Source organism: Salvelinus fontinalis, chromosome 35 (assembly GCF_029448725.1).
Source record: "Salvelinus fontinalis isolate EN_2023a chromosome 35, ASM2944872v1, whole genome shotgun sequence".
NCBI lineage: Eukaryota > Metazoa > Chordata > Actinopteri > Salmoniformes > Salmonidae > Salvelinus > Salvelinus fontinalis.
In genome coordinates, this window is record NC_074699.1 from 26,326,884 (window position 1) to 26,346,159 (window position 19,276).

General features: G+C 43.3%; 1 protein-coding gene across 3 annotated transcripts in view; it reads left to right on the top strand.

The window, feature by feature from the left end:
• The window catches only part of LOC129834641 (potassium voltage-gated channel subfamily C member 1-like), a 47,823-nt gene extending 38,044 nt beyond the window's left edge, over positions 1–9,779 (top strand). Inside the window, exons 3-4 of one of the 3 annotated variants that reach the window (XM_055899820.1) lie at positions 1,191–1,541; positions 7,179–9,779. In XM_055899820.1, the coding sequence (XP_055755795.1) occupies positions 1,191–1,541; positions 7,179–7,294 (467 nt within the window). In that variant the 3' untranslated portion in view covers positions 7,295–9,779. Of the gene's footprint in view, positions 1–1,190; positions 1,542–2,467; positions 5,261–5,364; positions 6,634–7,178 lie in introns of those variants that run through there. The other 2 variants (XM_055899822.1, XM_055899819.1) reach the window with 2 other exon arrangements.
• Positions 9,780–19,276: the final 9,497 nt, after the last annotated feature.

A 19,276-nucleotide genomic window follows, 5' to 3' on the forward strand; every position in this document is an offset into this window, starting at 1 on the left:
AGTAGAGAGTAAGATGGCTTCAGGCTGTAGTGATGACTGACCAAAATGACCAGAATGCATCATGCTTCTTTTGGAAGTGTTGTCCTCCACGATGCCAGTGATGGACAGATCTCAGTGATATGTTCATTACTGCTGTGTCATCTTTACTCTCCCTCTCTTTCCCGTAAAGAGGCACCATCTGGACAAATCCTCTGCCACTTCATCACATCAGACATGCACGATTACGAGGCCAACAGCCAATCAACAGATCCCATGAATTGGATACAGATATCCAAAAGATGAAAAAAATACATAAGTCAACAGGGATAGGGAGAAGGGGGGGAACAGAGAGGGAAAAGGTGAGGGAGTTAGAGAATGGTGTCTATTCATTGAACTATTCTGAAGAAAGTGACTCATCTCCCACTCTCTCTCCCCTTCTTCCTCTCCCTCTATCCCAGAGGGTCTGCATCACACGTACAATGGCTGTGTGTGGCTGGCTAGGGTCTTTGTGCTGCCTGCTGCGCTGACAAGAGCAGATGGATTACTGTAATGTGTAATGGGGTGGAGCGTCAATGCAGCAGAGACACCATTGCTAATATCTGCAAGTGTTACCCACAAATAATGTTTCACTACAGCGGTGACAGTGGTGGTCTGGGCTGTGTGGTTCAGTCTGGAGATGTAATGCTTATAAGGCCCACGAGGCATGACATGTGAGGCCTAGATGATCAAATGTTAGTGTTTCCTGTTCCATTGTTTTGAGTTGGTCATGTACAGAAGGTAATGGCTTAGAACTCCACTACCTTTACTTGCCATGCTGAAGATGAAGAATCGTGTGGCACTATGGTTATTTTATTGACCTGTACATAGTCACTGCTATGTCTGTAAAGGCAGGTGGTACATTTCCAGGACAGGAGCTTGTTCGTTTTGAGAGTGAGGGATTTGGGAAACCAAAGAAAGCAGATATTCTGTGCCAAATTGAGCAGCAAGTCTGAAGAGTTTTTGTTTGTTGAACCTCCAGTGGATGGGATTTGGGGCAGTTGGGAAAGGTCAATGTTTATTTGACATTTTAAAACGTTTGATGATTGTGCTTCAAAAATGTGTTACCTGGTTGATTCAAAAAACAGCCAAGCTTGCACATAAATGCCGGTGCTAACACAACTTCTTCCACACCATTGAGGAATCACCACTAAGTTCTTCTCCCCCTGTTTCAGCTCCACAAGCTGTTTTTCAAGATCCCAAAGTGAACGGGGAAACGTCCAAGGAGTCAGCCAAGAGAGCAGCCAAGGAGTTAGCCAAGGAGTCAGCCAAGAGAGCAGCCAAGGAGTCAGCCAAGGAGTCAGCCAAGGAGTCAGCCAAGGAGTCAGCCAAGGAGTCAGCCAAGGAGTCAGCCAAGGAGGCAGAAAAAGCAGCGCTGGCCAATGAAGACTGTCCCCACATAGACCAGATCATGTCACCTGACGACGGACAGATCTTAAGCCCTATTGACCGGTCTGAGCAGCAGCCCTGCTTCCTGCTGGCCATGGGCGGGCGGCCAGGCCACACGGCGGCCAGAGTCAGGAAGGGTACGTAATATGACACACCTTGACACAGGCCCTACATCTGGGCACACATCCCAGGGCTTAAATCTCAGGGCACACCTTCCTCAGTGCACAAATTTCAGGGAAAACATTTCAGGGAACACATCTCAGGGAACACACCTCAGGGAACACACTTAGAGTCAAGCACAAACACACTTTCATGTGTATTCAGGGAGGAGAAACTGCACAGCTGTACTGTAATTCTGAAACATGACACAAAAAGACACTTTAGAGAGCACACACATTATTTTTTGTTGCTATCTCACAGTAGGTCTTGTCCTTACTATCTTTGTCTATACAGTTCCAACACAAACAACTTCAGGTCCCCCACCCACATACTACTGCTGAGCGACACAACATCTGCCAGGTCGCAGTTGTAAATGAGAACTTGTTCTCAACTGGCCTACCTGATTAAATAAAGGTGAAAAAACCCAACAACAAAAACCATCACCCCCAACATTCTTATTTGGCATTTTTTCTAGCTAGCCTTTTTCTCTGTCCAACTCTTCTCTCTCTCTTTCATTAAAACTGAAATATCTTTATTACTCTTACTTTAATTTATTTACTTCTTCATGAAATAAGTTACTGAACAAATATATAAACAAATCACTAATTAGTGGTCTTGTTTTTCTGTTTTGGGATTTTCTTGAAAATGTTCTTTATGTTACCCTGCCAACCCTCCTCTCCATCTCTGGGTGTTCCATACTCTCCATTTGGTTTGTTCACTATCACCGAGACTATCACACTGCCCCCTGGGCCAACCTTAACTTTCCCTTTTTCTGTTTTTCTTTGTCGTATGTTTGTTTTTCCTTGTTTTTCCTCTACTCATTGTCTGATCTGTTTGTTCCTTCCTCCATCACTCCCCCTTTCATCATACCCCCATCCTTGATTTGTGTCTAATTGGAGGGTAGCCGGCCCTTCCCAGGGGAGGTCACTGGCGGAGCCGGCGCCCCCATGCCCACCGCTCGGCCCCCAGGGCCCCCAGGGCTACCCTCTGCTGCAGCTAGCTGGGTGGGTATGTGGCCAAGAGGACGGCCATGCCACACTCACAACCTGACACCCCAGCCTCTAACACTAAAGAATAGCACAATCAAAGAATTGCCTTGTTCACCACACCGAGAGATCCTTACTATCCTTATGTTCTACAATAACATCAGGCCTTCATCATATCCTCTAGTCTACAGTTACACCAGGCAAAGGCAGGACAAGTGCAAACCAAAGGCTTTTATGATGAATCAACTCTGAAAAAGACGAAGAAAAAGCTGCTTCCACAATTGTTGCAGTATCAAACTATAATGCCAGTGTCATCCGCAGCTTCTTAAATTAGCTGCTTTGAGCGTAGGGAGATGAATCACAAGCACATAATACTGTATATTGTTGTCATGGGCTAATAGCATTGCTAAATCTCACCTGCCATCATCCCCAGCCAAGTTCCCAGACACTAGCTAAGACAGAACCTGCTACAGCCTCCATACAGTATACAGTTTACACATACTTTTTTATCTTGCCTCTTTTAGTGCACAGTGGAGCTTTTTTTGTCCGAAAGGTCACACAATCCCACTATCTCCCATAGTGAACCGCTCTTTGTGAGCATGATCTGTTTTGGGTGGACAAGTTCAGTGACTCTCAAGAGCCATAACACAAACACAACTGTAATCCACTGTGTCCACTTCATGAGACTGATCCATTACATGAATCAAGTAGGATGATCACTAACAGTAGCTAAGAGTACACATGCCCTCACTGTTGTATATTCTATGTCATGTGTTTATCAATGTGCTTCTGAGTGTGTGTATGGTATGTCTGCGACTGTGTCTGTGTGTGATTGTCTGTGTATATGTTGCCAATGGAAAGTGAACCTGTTTCTCTGTTGCTCCATATTGGAATGTGTTGTGCTTGTCTCTTAACTCAACACTGCATGTCCTGTCCAGCTGATGGTTGGCATTGGAGAGGAAATGTAGCTGGTGGTAAGGGGTGAAGTATGGTGAGGAATAAGAGAGGCCACATGGTATTACAGTCTATGACAAGTATTGTGAGAAGCAAGACGGACATTTTCAACAGCGTCCTACCTCTGATCTAACAACGAATAACTTCAGCAAATAACTATTTTTATATCATTGCTTCACAAATAGATGACAGGCTATTGTTATTAAATAACAGCATGTCATAAGATTATGTAACAAGATCACTATATAATTGGACTGCAGTAGATAGATGTTGAAGTCTAGCTGAATATGGCTCTGTGCCAGCACTCTTATAGACAGTATTACAAAGCAGACTGGATACTGTCAGTCTCTCTTCTCCATTTGATATTGTTAACCACAAATGTATCTTGATGTTGAACTAGCTGAATAAGCGTCAGATAAGTGTTCGTGCCTGGAGCCAGAATGGCTGTTGGGTTCTCAACCCTGCTAGAAAATACATTGATGTGCCTTCTCTTTCCGAGCCGTGCCTCAACCCCCCCAACTGCTCTCTGCATGCTTCCGGGGCCTTAATCAAACAGAGAATGCATGAATGGTAATACGTGTGTACAATTGGCCTGGATCAATAAAATTATACATTTTGAAAAAAGAGTGAAAGGAAATTATTTGAAAGATAGAGGTCCCATACTGTTACACTACACCCTGGAAACTCTGTCTCTCCCAAAACAAAGGTTACCAAATGCTTTATAGCCTTAGCACCATTGTCGGCATGGGGGGCTGGTACTGGAGTGGTCAGTGACACAGGGCGGTCTCCTAAGGTCTCCTAAGGTCCCCTCTAAACCTCTGCCCTCTGCCCTTCTCCCTGTTACCCACCCACAGGAACCCCATCTGCAGCTAGCTCCTGTTCCACCGTGTTGTATCGGTCTGTCCCATTTTTGTCCTCTGGACCTTTCTCTCCGTCTTCAGCTTTTCGCTTTCGTCTCTTCTTTTTTCTGTGGTTATCTATCTGTGTTGCTTGTTCTCTGTCTCTGTAAACTGTCCCTTCTCAAAACTGATAATGGGAAGAGAGTCTTTAATACCAGAAATATGGAATTTTGACATCCATAGGAAAGAGTAGGTCAGCTCAGGTAGATTCCAAAAGATCTGGAAGAACTCATATAGAACTCTACACCTATGAATGGGAGATAATATTCTCTAAATACTCTTGTATAGCCCATCCAAATGGTGAAAAGGACCCAGCTGTAAAATATTCACTGAAGGTGATGTACTCCAACACATCAATTATTGGAACCTAGTCATGTTTTTATTGAAGGCAAACCATCAATAGATTCAGTAGTCAAGATATATATTTTTGCTTATCTATATTCTATTTCATAATACTTTTTTACAAGGTAAAGCATGTATCTTCCCACCACAAGCACAACCACAAAGTAGCTACTTCAAAGAGAAGTCCACTTTTCCTATTTTTGGTTGACTTCTTCTCCTGTTCTGCTCGTCTGTCTTTTATTCTGTCGATCTTCCTATCCTGCTACAATCCTGTCTTTCTCTCTTGAGGTGGCTCCCCCTCAGGGACGTGGTGTGCATGGACACAGCTCCGACACAACAGATAGTTGGCCCAGTCACACACTCTGTTCCTCTGCTGTCCTCTCAGCTTGTCTCTTTCTTTCACTTCTCTATATCTCTGTCCCTTGTTTTCTCTCCCTCTCCTGGATCACCACAGAGCAAGTTTTTTTATTTTTAAAACATCTGTTAGAGGTCCTCTTTCTCTGTAACCCCCCCCCCCCCCCCATTGTCTTACTTTTCTCAAATGCATTCATCCTTTTGAGAATGACCAATGACTGGCTGATGCTGAGCAACCCAACCCTCCCGTGTATTCTCTACCACAGATCCCTGTAAAGAGGAGACTGTCTTAGTTAAGTATATGCAGGCAGAAGTTCTCAGAGTGACCTGAGGGGGGTGCACCACAGTCTGACTCTGAATGGGAGAAACCAACGCTTTGGGAGAAATCCCCCTCTCCAACGTTTCTTGATTCCACGGATGGAAGGCTTGACAGGGCCACATTCACAGTGAGGAAGAGAAACAGTAGATACAGAGGCTTCTTACAGTGAGCTCACCCGTCTCACTTTGGAGGACAGGTTTTCTCTCAAACATCAAGATCGATGAAGTCCTTTTTGCTTTTGTTCGTTGTCGTTTTTGTATGGACTTTTTCTCAATGAAGAACTGTAGGAGGACAGAAAGACAAATAACAAAGGAACATTGGTCTGACATCTTGGCCTGAATGGCAAGAAAGGGTGGAATGAAATCAATAAGTAGAGGACAATAAGAATAACTGCTAATGGCATTTATGTCACCCAATACCATCAGTTAAACATAACTCTTTTTATTTAGCATGAGTTGCATGGTGGACTAGTAAAAAAGAAAAAGAAACTATAGCTATTACGACTATCCGTATGAGGAATATATTTTTATTTTAACGTTTCCTCACTTTTGCATACAATTTATGTAGCCAGACTATTAAGGTGTTCAATGACAGTGTTTTCTTTTCACATTTCTTCCTCTTTTTCTTTGTGGTACAGAGTACATGTTACCTGGCAGCTCTGGTCATATTGACCACTATTTCCTAACTAGAGATTTGTAGAAAGATGGAGAATATACATATTTCAGCAAGCTCTCTATGTTGTGAAAAGCTAAAATAATGTTTGAACTTGTTTATGTTGGCATGCTTGTGATCCTGGATCTTAATGAGAAGAATCATTTAGGCTAAATTAGTAATCTATGTTTCTGTCTACTGCTATACGTATTGATGTATACGATCAATTATTTATGGAGAACTTATCATAGTGAACCATTGTTACTCTCACATAGTATATATATAATTTGAACAGTGTTATTTTTTTTTAAAGAAAACTAGAAAATAAATCATAAAGAATCTGGTTGAGTCAGGATGTGTCTGACCATCTTTCCCTAACAACCTTTAGCTACTATGAAAGCAGCAAAAATATATGTATATTTTAAAACATAAAATTATTATTTGCAATTAAGAACATGGGGGGAAATCAACTGCATGCACAATGTTATGCAACATGAAATCAATAGGAAAAAAGAGTTGAAGAATACAACTCTAGCATGAAATAAATTTTGTATGAAACCTGTCAGAGGGGTCTGTATTTCATTGAATGGATTGAATGTATGTCAATGTATTTCTCCCTTTCTCTCCTCTGGTGTACCAAGCTTTTTGGAAACCAAAATTAAGTGAATGGGGGGTCTTAAATAGGAGTGAAATCAAGTCTGAACCCAGAGTGGCCTGGAAGATGCATGGCAGAATGCACAGCATGGTGACGACTATACCCTCAACAACATCTAAAGGGGATTATAAATGAAAGCATGGTTTGAACATACTCATAAGACTTCCCTTTAAAACAACCTATTTATACAGACAGTCTACACTAAGAGGTGTGATGCATTGGCTAAGCATGGGTGAAGCATGGTCAAACTAGCTGGTTTACCATGGGATGCCAGCCCAGCGGCACACATTAAACTCCTCTAAAGTTATCTCATCTCTGCTCCTCCCTCTGCACTTTGAGCATCATCCACCATTAACTCTCACCCAAGCCCTCGCCCAACAGGCCCTCGCCCAGCAGGCCCTCGCCCAGCAGGAGCAGGCCCTGGGTAATAACGCTTCTGTCTCTCTTCTCTCTAGCATCCCGCCCAGGCCGGGCCAGGCGATCACAGAACACAGACCAGTCAGTCTGTGTTATGAACCATGGTGTCCCAACCACACTGTGTGTGGGCCACAACGTCCCATCCCCCGACTGATAATGCTCTTAGTCTGTTTGTTGTACATAGATGACCAGTGCCAGGGGGGTGTTGACATGGACAGCTGGACATGCTGCCAGCCCCTGCCCAGCCTTAAATGTCACCCAGAAGAGTTGGTGGTGGTTCTCAAACCTTTCTCATTGGCTGCTGTACCTATGACTGGTTGATTTCATGCTGTTCACACTTGAGTAAGAATGAACGTTGTGTGTGTGTCTTTGTGTGTGTGCGTGTGTGCGTGTATGTGTTTATTGAAGTTTGTTTGTTTTCTATACGTGTTGTATATCTGCTTCTCTTCCTTGTGTCTGACTTCATGTAACTATGTTGGAGAAATAATCAAGTGTCATGTTGACCCCAATAACACAGTCAGTTTATCCCTGAGTTAAACTTGCCAAATACATGTTTTCAGGCTGTTTTTGTCATACCACATCTAAGTTGCCTTTTTTATATATTTACACTCAACTTTCCTTTGAGAAATGTTGATTGCCATCACTTTCTACACATTACGGTTTGAGTGTAAGAAAAAATGAATTCAGCAAAGTGATCATGACTGCAGCATGATGTTTGTTTTTTATGTCATAAAATATCACTTGCCCTAAATTCAGCTGTAGTTGTGCTTTAAATTAGTTTGTTATCCCCAGTTATACAAACAATTGACACATTTCTTGCCGAAATATGTATTGGCTGTATGGTACTATGCCTGCAAAGGGAACCTTGCAGTTATCAGCAATGGAAAGAAACATTTATTTGAGGTATTTCTTGCAAATATTACTATGTTAACTTGCTGCAAGATGGAAAACCGTCATCCAGACAATGTGCGGTGGATTTCATATGCAGTACATACTGCAGTACTGCATTCAGAACAAGGTTTTTATATGCAGTACATGCTGCACTCAGAACAAGGTTTTTATATGCATGTACTTACTGTTCAGTATGTGCCCATGAGACTAACAGAGATCAAGCACTCACATAAGCATAAGCACTTGCAAAACTGGTTTTGATGGGATAAGAACAAAATGATTACCCATGTTGTAACTACGTAGTAAATGACAACTGGTTGGTTGGTTTCTGAACTCTCTTTCAACAGTACTGTATGTGTTACACTATTTACACACTGTTTTCACAAGCGTATGTTTTCACAAGCTTTGGGCTTTGCTTTTCTAGTTTGCTATAGAATATGGACTAATATCTCCTTTGTCAGCTGGCTTAATGTGTCAAAGAGCCAGGTTATTACCAATATGTTGCATGAGCAAGTTGTGGTACTAGATACCATTATTGGCATTGAGACGTGTAAGTGAGGGAGGCTGAGGAACAGTTTTCCACTGTTTCCATTAACTCAGTCTGAATGGCCATATTACCAACTCCCAGGGGGATTATTCACCACATTATTTCCTACATGGGATTTCAAAACACACAAAAGATACATTACCCACATAGTTACTGAAGGTTGATAGCCTAATAATGGAATATATGACTAGTCTATCAATACTAATAACCTCTTCATTTGGCTCACAAATGCTCTTAGCATAAGATTGCTGCCACAGACAATATATACACTGCCTGTATAATAAACCATTCAACCAGCGCTCCAAACTAGACATCAGGTTAAACTATTGGGGTTAGTAGATAAGATCTCTTGCACTGAACAACAGACCAGTGTATTTCATTATATAGAACTTGAATTGAGAATATTTGCTATTTAATCAGTAAGGGGTTGGGGTGCACATCTGCATAATGTAAAGCGTTTGTATTTCTAAAGTCCGTTTTTAGACCAGACTACTTAGCTCAGTTAACACGGTAAAGAGGAACCAGCCAAGTAAAGACTTTAAATTCCTCCTATAGGGAACTAGTCAACTTAGACATGAAGCTGTATTTACACACTGCAACACTGCCATACCAATGCAACCTTTTGATCTACAAACACAAACCTATCCAAGAGGTGGAGTGAAGCATGGAACAGTGCAGGCCACAATTATGCAACAGGGAGACTCCTCCCTCTTCAATGGTGCCATATTTTAGGGATCAGAGTGTTTAGTAAACGTTTGCTATGGGAGTTGCATGTTTTTTCCAATGTTGTTCTTTTTCTTAGCAACAAACCACAGTACAGTATATCATATACTCCAACATCTTGCAAAATATATGTCAAATTAGGTAGAAAGATGTTCAGTAGTGAATGCAACGAACCAACCTTAGTGCTGAGGTTAGTTATTGTTTGAAGTTAGTGCTTGTATAAGAAGGGGTTTTAAGATGCTAAAATAACTGCCGGTGTGAACATACGATGTGCATTGTTCACACAACTCAGTGTATGTTGGAAGAATGCCATCTGTTTGCTGTAATTTGTCATGCCCCATCTGTCGACCAACACAGGTACATATTCTTATGTTCCCTTTCAAGATATGTATTCTAGCTGAGCTTTTCTGGATGATCCTTACAAAAAGAACCACATAAATAAACAAATAAAAAGTAATTAAATATGTCCTCCCTTTGAGTTTTGTGCTTATATGTTTTGTTTGAGTGATTAATTTCTTGTTTTTTATCTCTCACATACACACTTCTATCTGAACAGCGCATGTTTTGAATGTTTCTTACATTCATATACTCTCTGCATTCGGCTTGACGCTCTGGTCCTGTTCCCATGGAAACCATCTGCACAGGAAGACACATCAGAACATCAGAACAAGAGGCAAAAATTACATTCATACTGGCACACATGTAATCAGATGATTGTGTCAGACCACCTTGAGAGAGGAGTCAGTCAGAGTAATCTGATAAACATATACACATTTAGCTTAAGCAGTATCCAGACAAATACGATATGACCTCAGAGGTGCTGCACCTGAAAACAAACAGAGAAACTCTCCCACACATAGTCACACAAACACACCTACACCGGTTGAGTCACTGTTAAAGTTACAAGAAACCCGCAGTAGTAGTAAATGTTCCTGAAAAATAAATGTGGAGGCTGTGAGACAAGCAAAGCATATGCCTTGTATTAACCCATTGAACTTAGCAAGATAGTTTCTACTGTTTAGCTGCCACTACCATCAGCCTATCCAGATGATTTAGTGGTTCAGTGTATATGGCACACTGATAATGGGCCAAGGCCAGGGGACTACTAGGGCCCTGATATACAGCTACTGCAGCATAACAAGGCCTGTGAACGATTGGAGTAGAATCTATCTGTGTGGCAATTACACCGTTTTTAAATTAGCTAGTTAATCTCATTTGCGTGGCTAGTTCCATAATATATATTATTTTGAGTGTGCTGTACTGTGTTCACACAATTAATTTGGAATTGTATATAAGTTCAGTTTCTCTTTTTTTGATTACACTGAGGACATCCACCCGAGGACCCAAGGTTGTCTCGCTGTGTGTTTGCTTGGTTATTTATTTGGTTGTTCGGTTGCTTATTTCTTTGTGTCAGTATCTACTCTGTATCGTTGCCAAATGTATCCCTACATTAAATCACCAATGGACATCCAGGTGCAGTTATTGTACATGTTCCAGGTGTTTGGCCCTAATTTCAATTGAGGACCAGTGAATGGCTGAATACATTTGCCCTCTAGTGCAGCACTGTGCAGTCCAGTGTTATGAGCTCCTTTCTGTGTTGGTGAGCTTTGATCATGGACAGGAAGGCCAGGTCTCCATCACTGGCAGAAATGGGCACCATGGCAACCTAGTTACCTAACAGGGCTTGTTACCTAGGCAACACAAGCATGATCATCTATCAAGGGCAGCACATTTTCCCACCCCTTTATTCTACATGATTTCCGTTATCTCTCTCTTTCTCTCTCTTTCTCTCCTTCTCTCTCTCTCTCTCTCTGTAGATGTTGCTTAGAGATCACAATGTCTGCCTTCTGTCTTTCTGTGTTTTCACACTGGCTATTGATATAATTTTCTTTACTTTGCTCATCTGTGGCTTAGCGTTCTCAATATCTTGTAAGAGGAATGTCATTATTGTGCTGCTGGACACACAATGTTTTTTTGTTTTTTTGTAAGACCAAGAAAGGATTGACACTGTCACACGTAGATGTACACATAACACAGACTATTATGCATGACCCATTATAACAGGACACCTGCTGTACTGTTGGTAACTCTGTCCACATGGCTGCATATTTTATATAAAAACATATTGTACAACATACATACTGTACATAAAATAAAAACACATGTTTTCTCATTCTAAACTGCTCCCATAACTCTAAAAGCACTTTTACCACTTGCATGGCAACTTAAACAAGTTTGTCCCATGTTCAGTAGATACTCTATGACAGTTACTGAGTGATTGCATTCTCTAGGCTGGGAGGGAAGGAAAGTAGGGAGAAGGAGCTAGAAGAGACTCTCTCATCCCTTTTGCCTATTTCTGCACAATAAATAACAGACTCTCAGATCTGTGTTCCCCATTGGCTGCTGTATCACTACACTGACTGTTCCTCGAAGAGGAATATAGGGATGTGATCCATAGCGATAGAAGACTCATCATGGATATAACCCGTTTTGGCATGAACATTACCATTGAGGGCTTCCACCATGCTTCCTCCATTTTGAAGTAGTCGACTGGGTGGGAATTCCTATAGGCTGTAGCCTCAACGGCGCTGCCCATGCTGTCACAGCCGTTACAATGGCACAGACATAAAAATGAGTCCTCTATCTAGCTCTATGGTGTACTGTAAGGACACAGGTTGCAGTTAGAGGGTGCTAGAGAAGAGGAGTACAGAGAGTGCAATAGCCAGGGAGGGAGATAGCAGAATGTAGAAAAGGAGATGGGAAGAAAGTGTTGTAGACCACGAAGAAGACCATGATTGAAGCCCATGGTAAGTTAAGTGTTTGAACCAGACTTGTGACTGTTGGGCTGGAATAAAAACCGGCACACACTGCAGACCTCCAGGAGCAGAGTTGTCCATCCCTGTTATAAAACGATGGAAATCTCACAGTTGAGTGTCTGTGTAGTAGCAGAGTTAGCATTAAACCATGATGCTTTGATGCATTGAACTTTGTGGTTCCAGAACCTAATGCTGTCAGCAGTCACTTCATCTTCTTCCCCTGTCACACCATGCAGGAGGATGGAACAGGGGTCTCTGAAATTTTAATGCTAGGCAATTAAACCTTCATAACCGTTTGGGTAGGCCGGGCTGGCATGCAGGGCAGGTGATGGATATAAAGGAGGTTAGAGCAAGGCTCCTAGAGAGCTGGAAGGGGGAAATGTGAACCTGGAGCTAAATGAAGAAACCATGGACAGGGTAAAAATAGACCAAAAAGCTCAGACCATGAGCCTGCAGAATCTGACCTGCTGCCAGGGCATGTTTCAACATGTCTGCTTTGATTGCTGTGCTCCTACTTGGGTCTTGCCAGGAGTTTAGATTAGTTCATACATAGTGAGTGACAAGAAAACTGTGTTTGTTTAACATTCAAAGTTCTGATGTCTTTTGCGCCCAGTCAATTCCCAGTCTGTCCCCAGTCAGCGGAATCTTGGATGTTTACGAGGCTTTGAAGCACATTTGAAACAGCACGTCATTGGGGATTTGTGTAATGCTCACTTATTAGAGGATAACCTCGACAAGGGCAAATATGGTCAATAAACACATATTCATATAACATGTATTGATCAGTGCCCTTCCTTGAGTGTGGAGGCCATGGAGGTCACAGAGTGCTCATCCACGGTTGGTGTCATGTGTTCAGGGCAGAGATGGCGGGTGAAGACAAGGGCAGATCAGTAATGAATATACAGTAGAGGACTGGAACCCTGAGCATCTGCTGTTCATGGCCATAAATATTTCACCTCAGTAGAGTTCCAGTAAAGTTCCAGATTTCTATTTGAGATTTAATTAGAATCCCCAATAGTCTTACTGGAGTCCGGCACATAATGAAAAAGACATTACAGACAAAATACTTTTCAATTTACATACATTTAAAAACATTAACATGTAGTGTGTGTGTGCATATATCAGTTACACATACATGCCAGTACAAACACACAACAAGTAGGTCACATGGGGGAGGTACATTGTGCTATGAGGTGTTGCTTTATTTGTTTTTTGAAACCAGGTTTGCTGTTCACTTGAGCTATATAAGATGGAATGGAGTTCCATGCAATCATGGCTCTGTATAATACTGTACATTGACTTGAATTTGTTCTGCACATGGGGGCTGTGAAAAGAACCCTGGTGGCTTGTCTGGTGCGGTGAGTGTGTATTTGTATTTATTATGGATCCCCATTACTCTTCCTGGGATCCGGCAGAATTAAGGCAGTTATATAATTTTAAAAACATTACAATACATTCATTACAGAATTCACAACACACTAAGTGTGTGCCCTCAGGCACATACTCCACTACCAGATATCTACAACACAAAATCTATGTGTACCTGTGTGTGTATAGTGTGTATGTTATCATGTGTGTGTATGCATGTGTCTTTGCCTATGTTTGTGTTACTTCACAGTCCCTGCTGTTCCATAAGGTGTATTTTTACCTGCTTTTTACATCTGATTCTACTGCTTGCATCAGTTCCCTGATGTGGAATAGAGTTCCATGTAGTCATGGCTCTATGTAGTACTGCGCGCCTCCCATATTCTGTTCTGGATTTGGGGACTGTGAAGAGACCTCTGGTGGCATGTCTTGTGGGGTGTGCATGGGTGTCCGCGCTGTCTGCTAGTATTTTAAACAGACAGCTCGGTACCTTCAGCTTGTCAACACCTCTTACGAAAACAAGTAATGATGATGTCAAACTCTCTTCTACTTTGAGCCATGAGAGATTGACATGCATGTCATTAATGTCAGCTCTCCGTGTACTTTTCCGTGCTGCCCTGTTCTGAGCCAACTGCAATTTTCCTCGGTTCCTCTTCGTTACACCTGACCACGCTACTGAACAGTAGTCCAGGTGTGACAAAACCAGGACCTGTAGGACCTGCCTTGTTGATAGTGTTGTTAAGAATGCACAACAGCGCTTTATTATGGACAGACTTCTCCCCATCTTACCTAACTGTTGTATCAATATTCTTTGACCATGACAGTTTACAATCCAGGGTTACTCCAAGCAGTTTAGTCACCTCAACTTGCTCAATTTCCACATTATTCATTACGAGATGTAGTGGAGGTTTAGGGTTTAGTGAATGATTTGTCCCAAATACAATGCTTTTAGTTTTGGAAATATTTAGGACTAACTTATTCCTTGCTACCCATTACAAAACTAACTGCAGCTCTCTGTTAAGTGATTTCAGTCATTTCAGTCGCTGTAGAAGCTGACGGGTATAGTGTTGAATCATCCGCATACATAGACACACTGGCCTTACTCAAAGCTAGTGGCATGTTGTTAGTAAAGATTGAAAAAAGCAAGGGGCCTAATCAGCTACCCTGGGGAATTCCTGCTTCATTGCTATGTGTAAGTTGACTATGCAAACTATTTGGAATTTCCAACACATTAATGTTTCTTATAAAAACAAGAGGGGATGCAGTCAGTCTTTCCTCAACTCTTAGCCAAGAGAGACTGGCATGCATAGTATTGATATTAGCCCTCGGGGCAAGCTGAAGGTTAACTAGGTCCTTCTCTTCACAGATGTTGGGGCATAACAGTATGGAGGGAGTCATGTACAGCTATATAAAGACCTGTATAATCATGTGAAAACAATCCACACAGAAAAAGAGAGAACAGTGTGTCACACAAACACCATAGCAAATGCTGATTACACACACACAAGAACATAATGTTTTACTGTCCTCCTGGTCTTCCTTATAGATTAGTCTCTGGAGAGAGGTTCGCTATCTCTGGAAGATGTCACATTCTATTATTATTTTCTACTAGTTATCAAATCAAATCTAATTTTATTGTTCACATACACGTGTTTAGCAGATGTTATTGCGGGTGTAGCGAAATGCTTGTACTTCTAGCTCCGACAGTGCAGTAATAGCTACCAAGTAATATCTAACAGTTTCACAACATAGAGTTGAAGTCGGAAGTTTACATACACCTTATGCAAATAGATTTAAACTCAGTTTTTCACAATTCCTGACATTTTATCCCAGTACAAATTCCCTGTCTTAGGTCAGTTAGGATCATCACTTCATTTTAAGAATGTGAAATGTCAGAATAATAGTAGAGGGAATTATTCATTTCTGATTGTATTTCGTTCATCACATTCCCAGTGGGTCAGAAGTTTATATACACTCAATTAGTATTTTGTAGCATTGCCATTATATGATTTAACTTGGGTCAAACGTTTCGGGTAGCCTTCCACAAGCTTCCCACAATAAGTTGGGTGATTTTTGGCCCATTCCTCCTGACAGAGCTGGTGTAACTGAGACAGGTTTGTAGGCCTCCTTGCTCGCACACGCTTTTTCAGTTCTGCCCACAAATTTTCTATAGGATTGAGGTCAGGGCTTTGTGATGGCCACTCTAATACCTTGACTTTTTTGTCCTTAAGCCATTTTGCCACAACTTTGGAAGTATGCTTGTGGTCATTGTCTATTTGGAAGATCCATTTGCGACCAATCTTTAACTTCCTGACTGATGTCTTGAGATGTTGTTTCAATATATCCACATAACTTTCCATCCTCATGATGCCTTCTATTTTGTGCAGTGCACCAGGCCCTCCTGCAGCAAAGCACCCCCACAACATGATGCTGCCACCCCTATGATTCACAGTTGGGATGGTGTTCTTCGGCTTGCAAGCCTCCCCCTTTTTCCTCCAAACACAACAATGGTCATTATGGCCAAACAAATCTATTTTTGTTTCATCAGACCAGATTCCAAGAACACAGGATGAGATGTTACTATCCTTTGTGCAAGCACTTCCAAGAGTTCATGAACAGTGAGACTGGTGAAATTTGGGGAGCACATCGTCAGTAGTGTACCTTTGGTTCCTAGGGTGTTTCGGCCTTTCACACTATACACCCTCCCCAAAGGCGGCCAGCGACAGGGTGATCAATCCTACGCTTGCGTCCCATTCCCAATAAGTCATAGGAGTTGCCTTGTTGTTGATAGCCAACATCCCATGGGATGGCAGGGGCGTCTTCCTCCCTGAGTCAAGCATTGTTGACCGCATACCTCCTGGCCCTCTCATTTCGGGGCCCAGCTGGGGTCTTTCCTCTTCATCCAGAGCCATTGACTGCTGCCTTCTGCCGCCTCTGATACAGCTTTGATTGCCGAACGCTGGCTCTGGCCCTTAATTCCCAGGTCTCTAAGCAGTCTGGTTGTAGATGTTGCCACAAAACCTCTGCAGCCCACCTCCACTGGTCGGACTTCTGTGTTCCAGCCATGATGCCGTGCTTCGGCAGCTAGATCGGCATAGCGCAGATGTTTCCGCTCATAAGCCTCATCTACTGAGTCCTCCCAGGGTACTGTGAGCTCAATGATGAAGACCTTCTTGAGCGAATAGGACCAGAGCACCATGTCAGGTCTTAGGGTGGTGGTTGCGATCTCCGGAGGAAACACAAGTTGCCGGCCAATGTCAGCTAGCATTTTCCAGTCGCGGGCCAAGCGCAGCTGGTCTCGCTCTAAAGGTGTAGAGCCGCTCTTCGGTGGTTTGGCCCCTTCGCGGACAAAGGTCGTCCGTAAGGGTTGTGATGCTGCTGGGGGTGGTAGGGAGTTGGTGGCAGCTCACTTGTCCTCCAGGGCGGATGCAAGGTTTTTAAGGACTTGGTTGTGACGCCAAGTGTAGCGTCCTTGGGTGAGGTTTGTTTTACACCCTGTGAGAATGTGCCTGAGGTTGGCTGGCATGGAACAGAGGGCACAGTCCGGATCTTCACCATACCATTGGTGAAGATTAACTGGTGTTGGAAGGACGTCATATGTTGCTCTGATGGAAAAGCTCAACCGCCTCGCTTCCATGGCCCACAGATCCTTCCAGCTGATCTTCCTCTTCTCCACACTGTCCCATCGAGTCCATTGTCCCTGTTTGGCAAGAGAGACTGCCTTGGCCCACCTTGCAGCCTCCTCCTGATGGCGTACTTCCTGCACTACCATCTTCCGCTGCTCTGGTGCAGTGGCCTTACTCCAAGCAGCACGGCTAGTTAGCCCAAGGCCTCCTCTCCCTTGCTGAACATGACCCACAATGTCAGCATGTCTGAGGGCTGCTGTTGCCTCCTGGACTGCTTTTCCTGGCCTCCATTTGCGCCCAGTTGCCAAGGTCGGCGCGTTGTTGCTCACCACTGGGTCTCGAGATTCATTCAGTGTCATCTGGAGCCTGGTTTTTGCACACTTGAATTCCTCTGTTAGACTGGTGAGGGTCAGCTTGAGGACACCATCTCCATAGAGGCCTATGGTGGTAAGGCATCGTGGAACTCCGAGCCACTTCTATAAGTAGCCTGTGACTCCTCTTTCCATCTTCTCCACTGTTGAGATTGGAACCTCATACACTGCTAGGGGCCACAACACCCGGGGTAGGAGACCAAACTGCAGACACCAGGCCTTTAACTTTCCAGGTAGCTGGGTGTTGTCGATGGACTGTAGGCTACTACTGATGTCTTTGCGCAGCTGTTGCACCCGGTCTTTGTCCTTCAGGCTTGCATCATACCTCCTTCCAAGGCTTTTTACCGGCTGCTCAGACACTGTTGGGATTTGGTCATCTCCGATGAAGAATTTCAGGTCAGAGAGTACTCCCTTCACAATCGAGATGCTGCGTGACTTGGATGGTTTAATCTTCATACGGGCCCAGCTGATGTTCTCCTCGAGTTTTCTGAGCAGTCTCCTGGTGCATGGGACAGTGGTGGTCAATGTTGTAATGTCGTCCATGTAGGCTCTGAGTGGAGGGAGGCGGAAACCAGAGTCGACTCGCTGTCCACCAGCAACCCATTTTGAGGATCTGATGATAACCTCCATTGCCATTATGAATGCCAACGCAGAAATGCTACATCCCGCCATTATACCTACATTCAGGCACTGCCATGAGGTGGTAAACTCTGAGGTGGTGAAGCAGAACTGCAGATCCTTGAAGTACGACTTCACCAGCGTTGTGATGGTGTCCGGTATGTGGAAAAATCTGAAGGCAGACCACAGGAGTTCATGGGGCACAGAGCCAAATGCATTGGCGAGGTCGAGGAAGACTACGTGGAGGTCCCTTTTCTCCACCTTGGCCATTTGGATCTGGTGCCAGATCATGCTGGAGTGTTCCAAGCAGCCAGAGAACCTTGATATGCCTGCCTTCTGTACAGATGTATCGACGTACGCATTCCTTTGCAGGTACTCGGACATCCTCTGGGCAATGACCCTAAAGAAGATTTTACCCTCGACATTCAGTAAGGAGATTGGGTGGAATTGGCTGATGTTCACTGCATCCTTCTCCTTAGGGATCAGGACCCCACCTGCCCTACGCCACACTTTGGGTATTATCTTCTTCTGCCAAGCTGTTCTCATCAGAGGACATTTCTCCAAAAAGTACGATCTTTTTCCCCATGTGCAGTTGCAAACCGTAATCTGGCTTTTTTATGGCGGTTTTGGAGCAGTGGCTTCTTCCTTGCTGAGCGGCCTTTCAGGTTATGTCGATATAGGACTCGTTTTACTGTGGATATAGATACTTTTGTAGCTGTGTCCTCCAGCATCTTTACAGGGTCCTTTGCTGTTGTTCTGGGATTGATTTGCACTTTTCGCACCAAAGTACGTTCATCTCTAGGAGACAAAACGCGTCTCATTCCTGAGCGGCGTGGTCCCATGGTGTTTATACTTGCATACTATTGTTTGTTCAGATGAACGTTGTACCTTCAGGCGTTTGGAAATTGCTCCCAAGGATGAATCACACTTGTGGAGGTCTACAATTTATTTGCTGAGGTCTTGGCTGATTTCTTTTGATTTTCCCATGATGTCAAGCAAAGAAGCACTGAGTTTGAAGGTAGGCCTTGAAATACATCCACAGGTACACCTCCAATTGACTCAGATGATGTCAATTAGCCTATCAGAAGCTTCTAAAGCCATGACATAATTTTCTGGAATTATCCAAGCTGTTTAAAGGCACCGTCAATTTAGTGTATGTTAACTTCTGAACCACTGGAG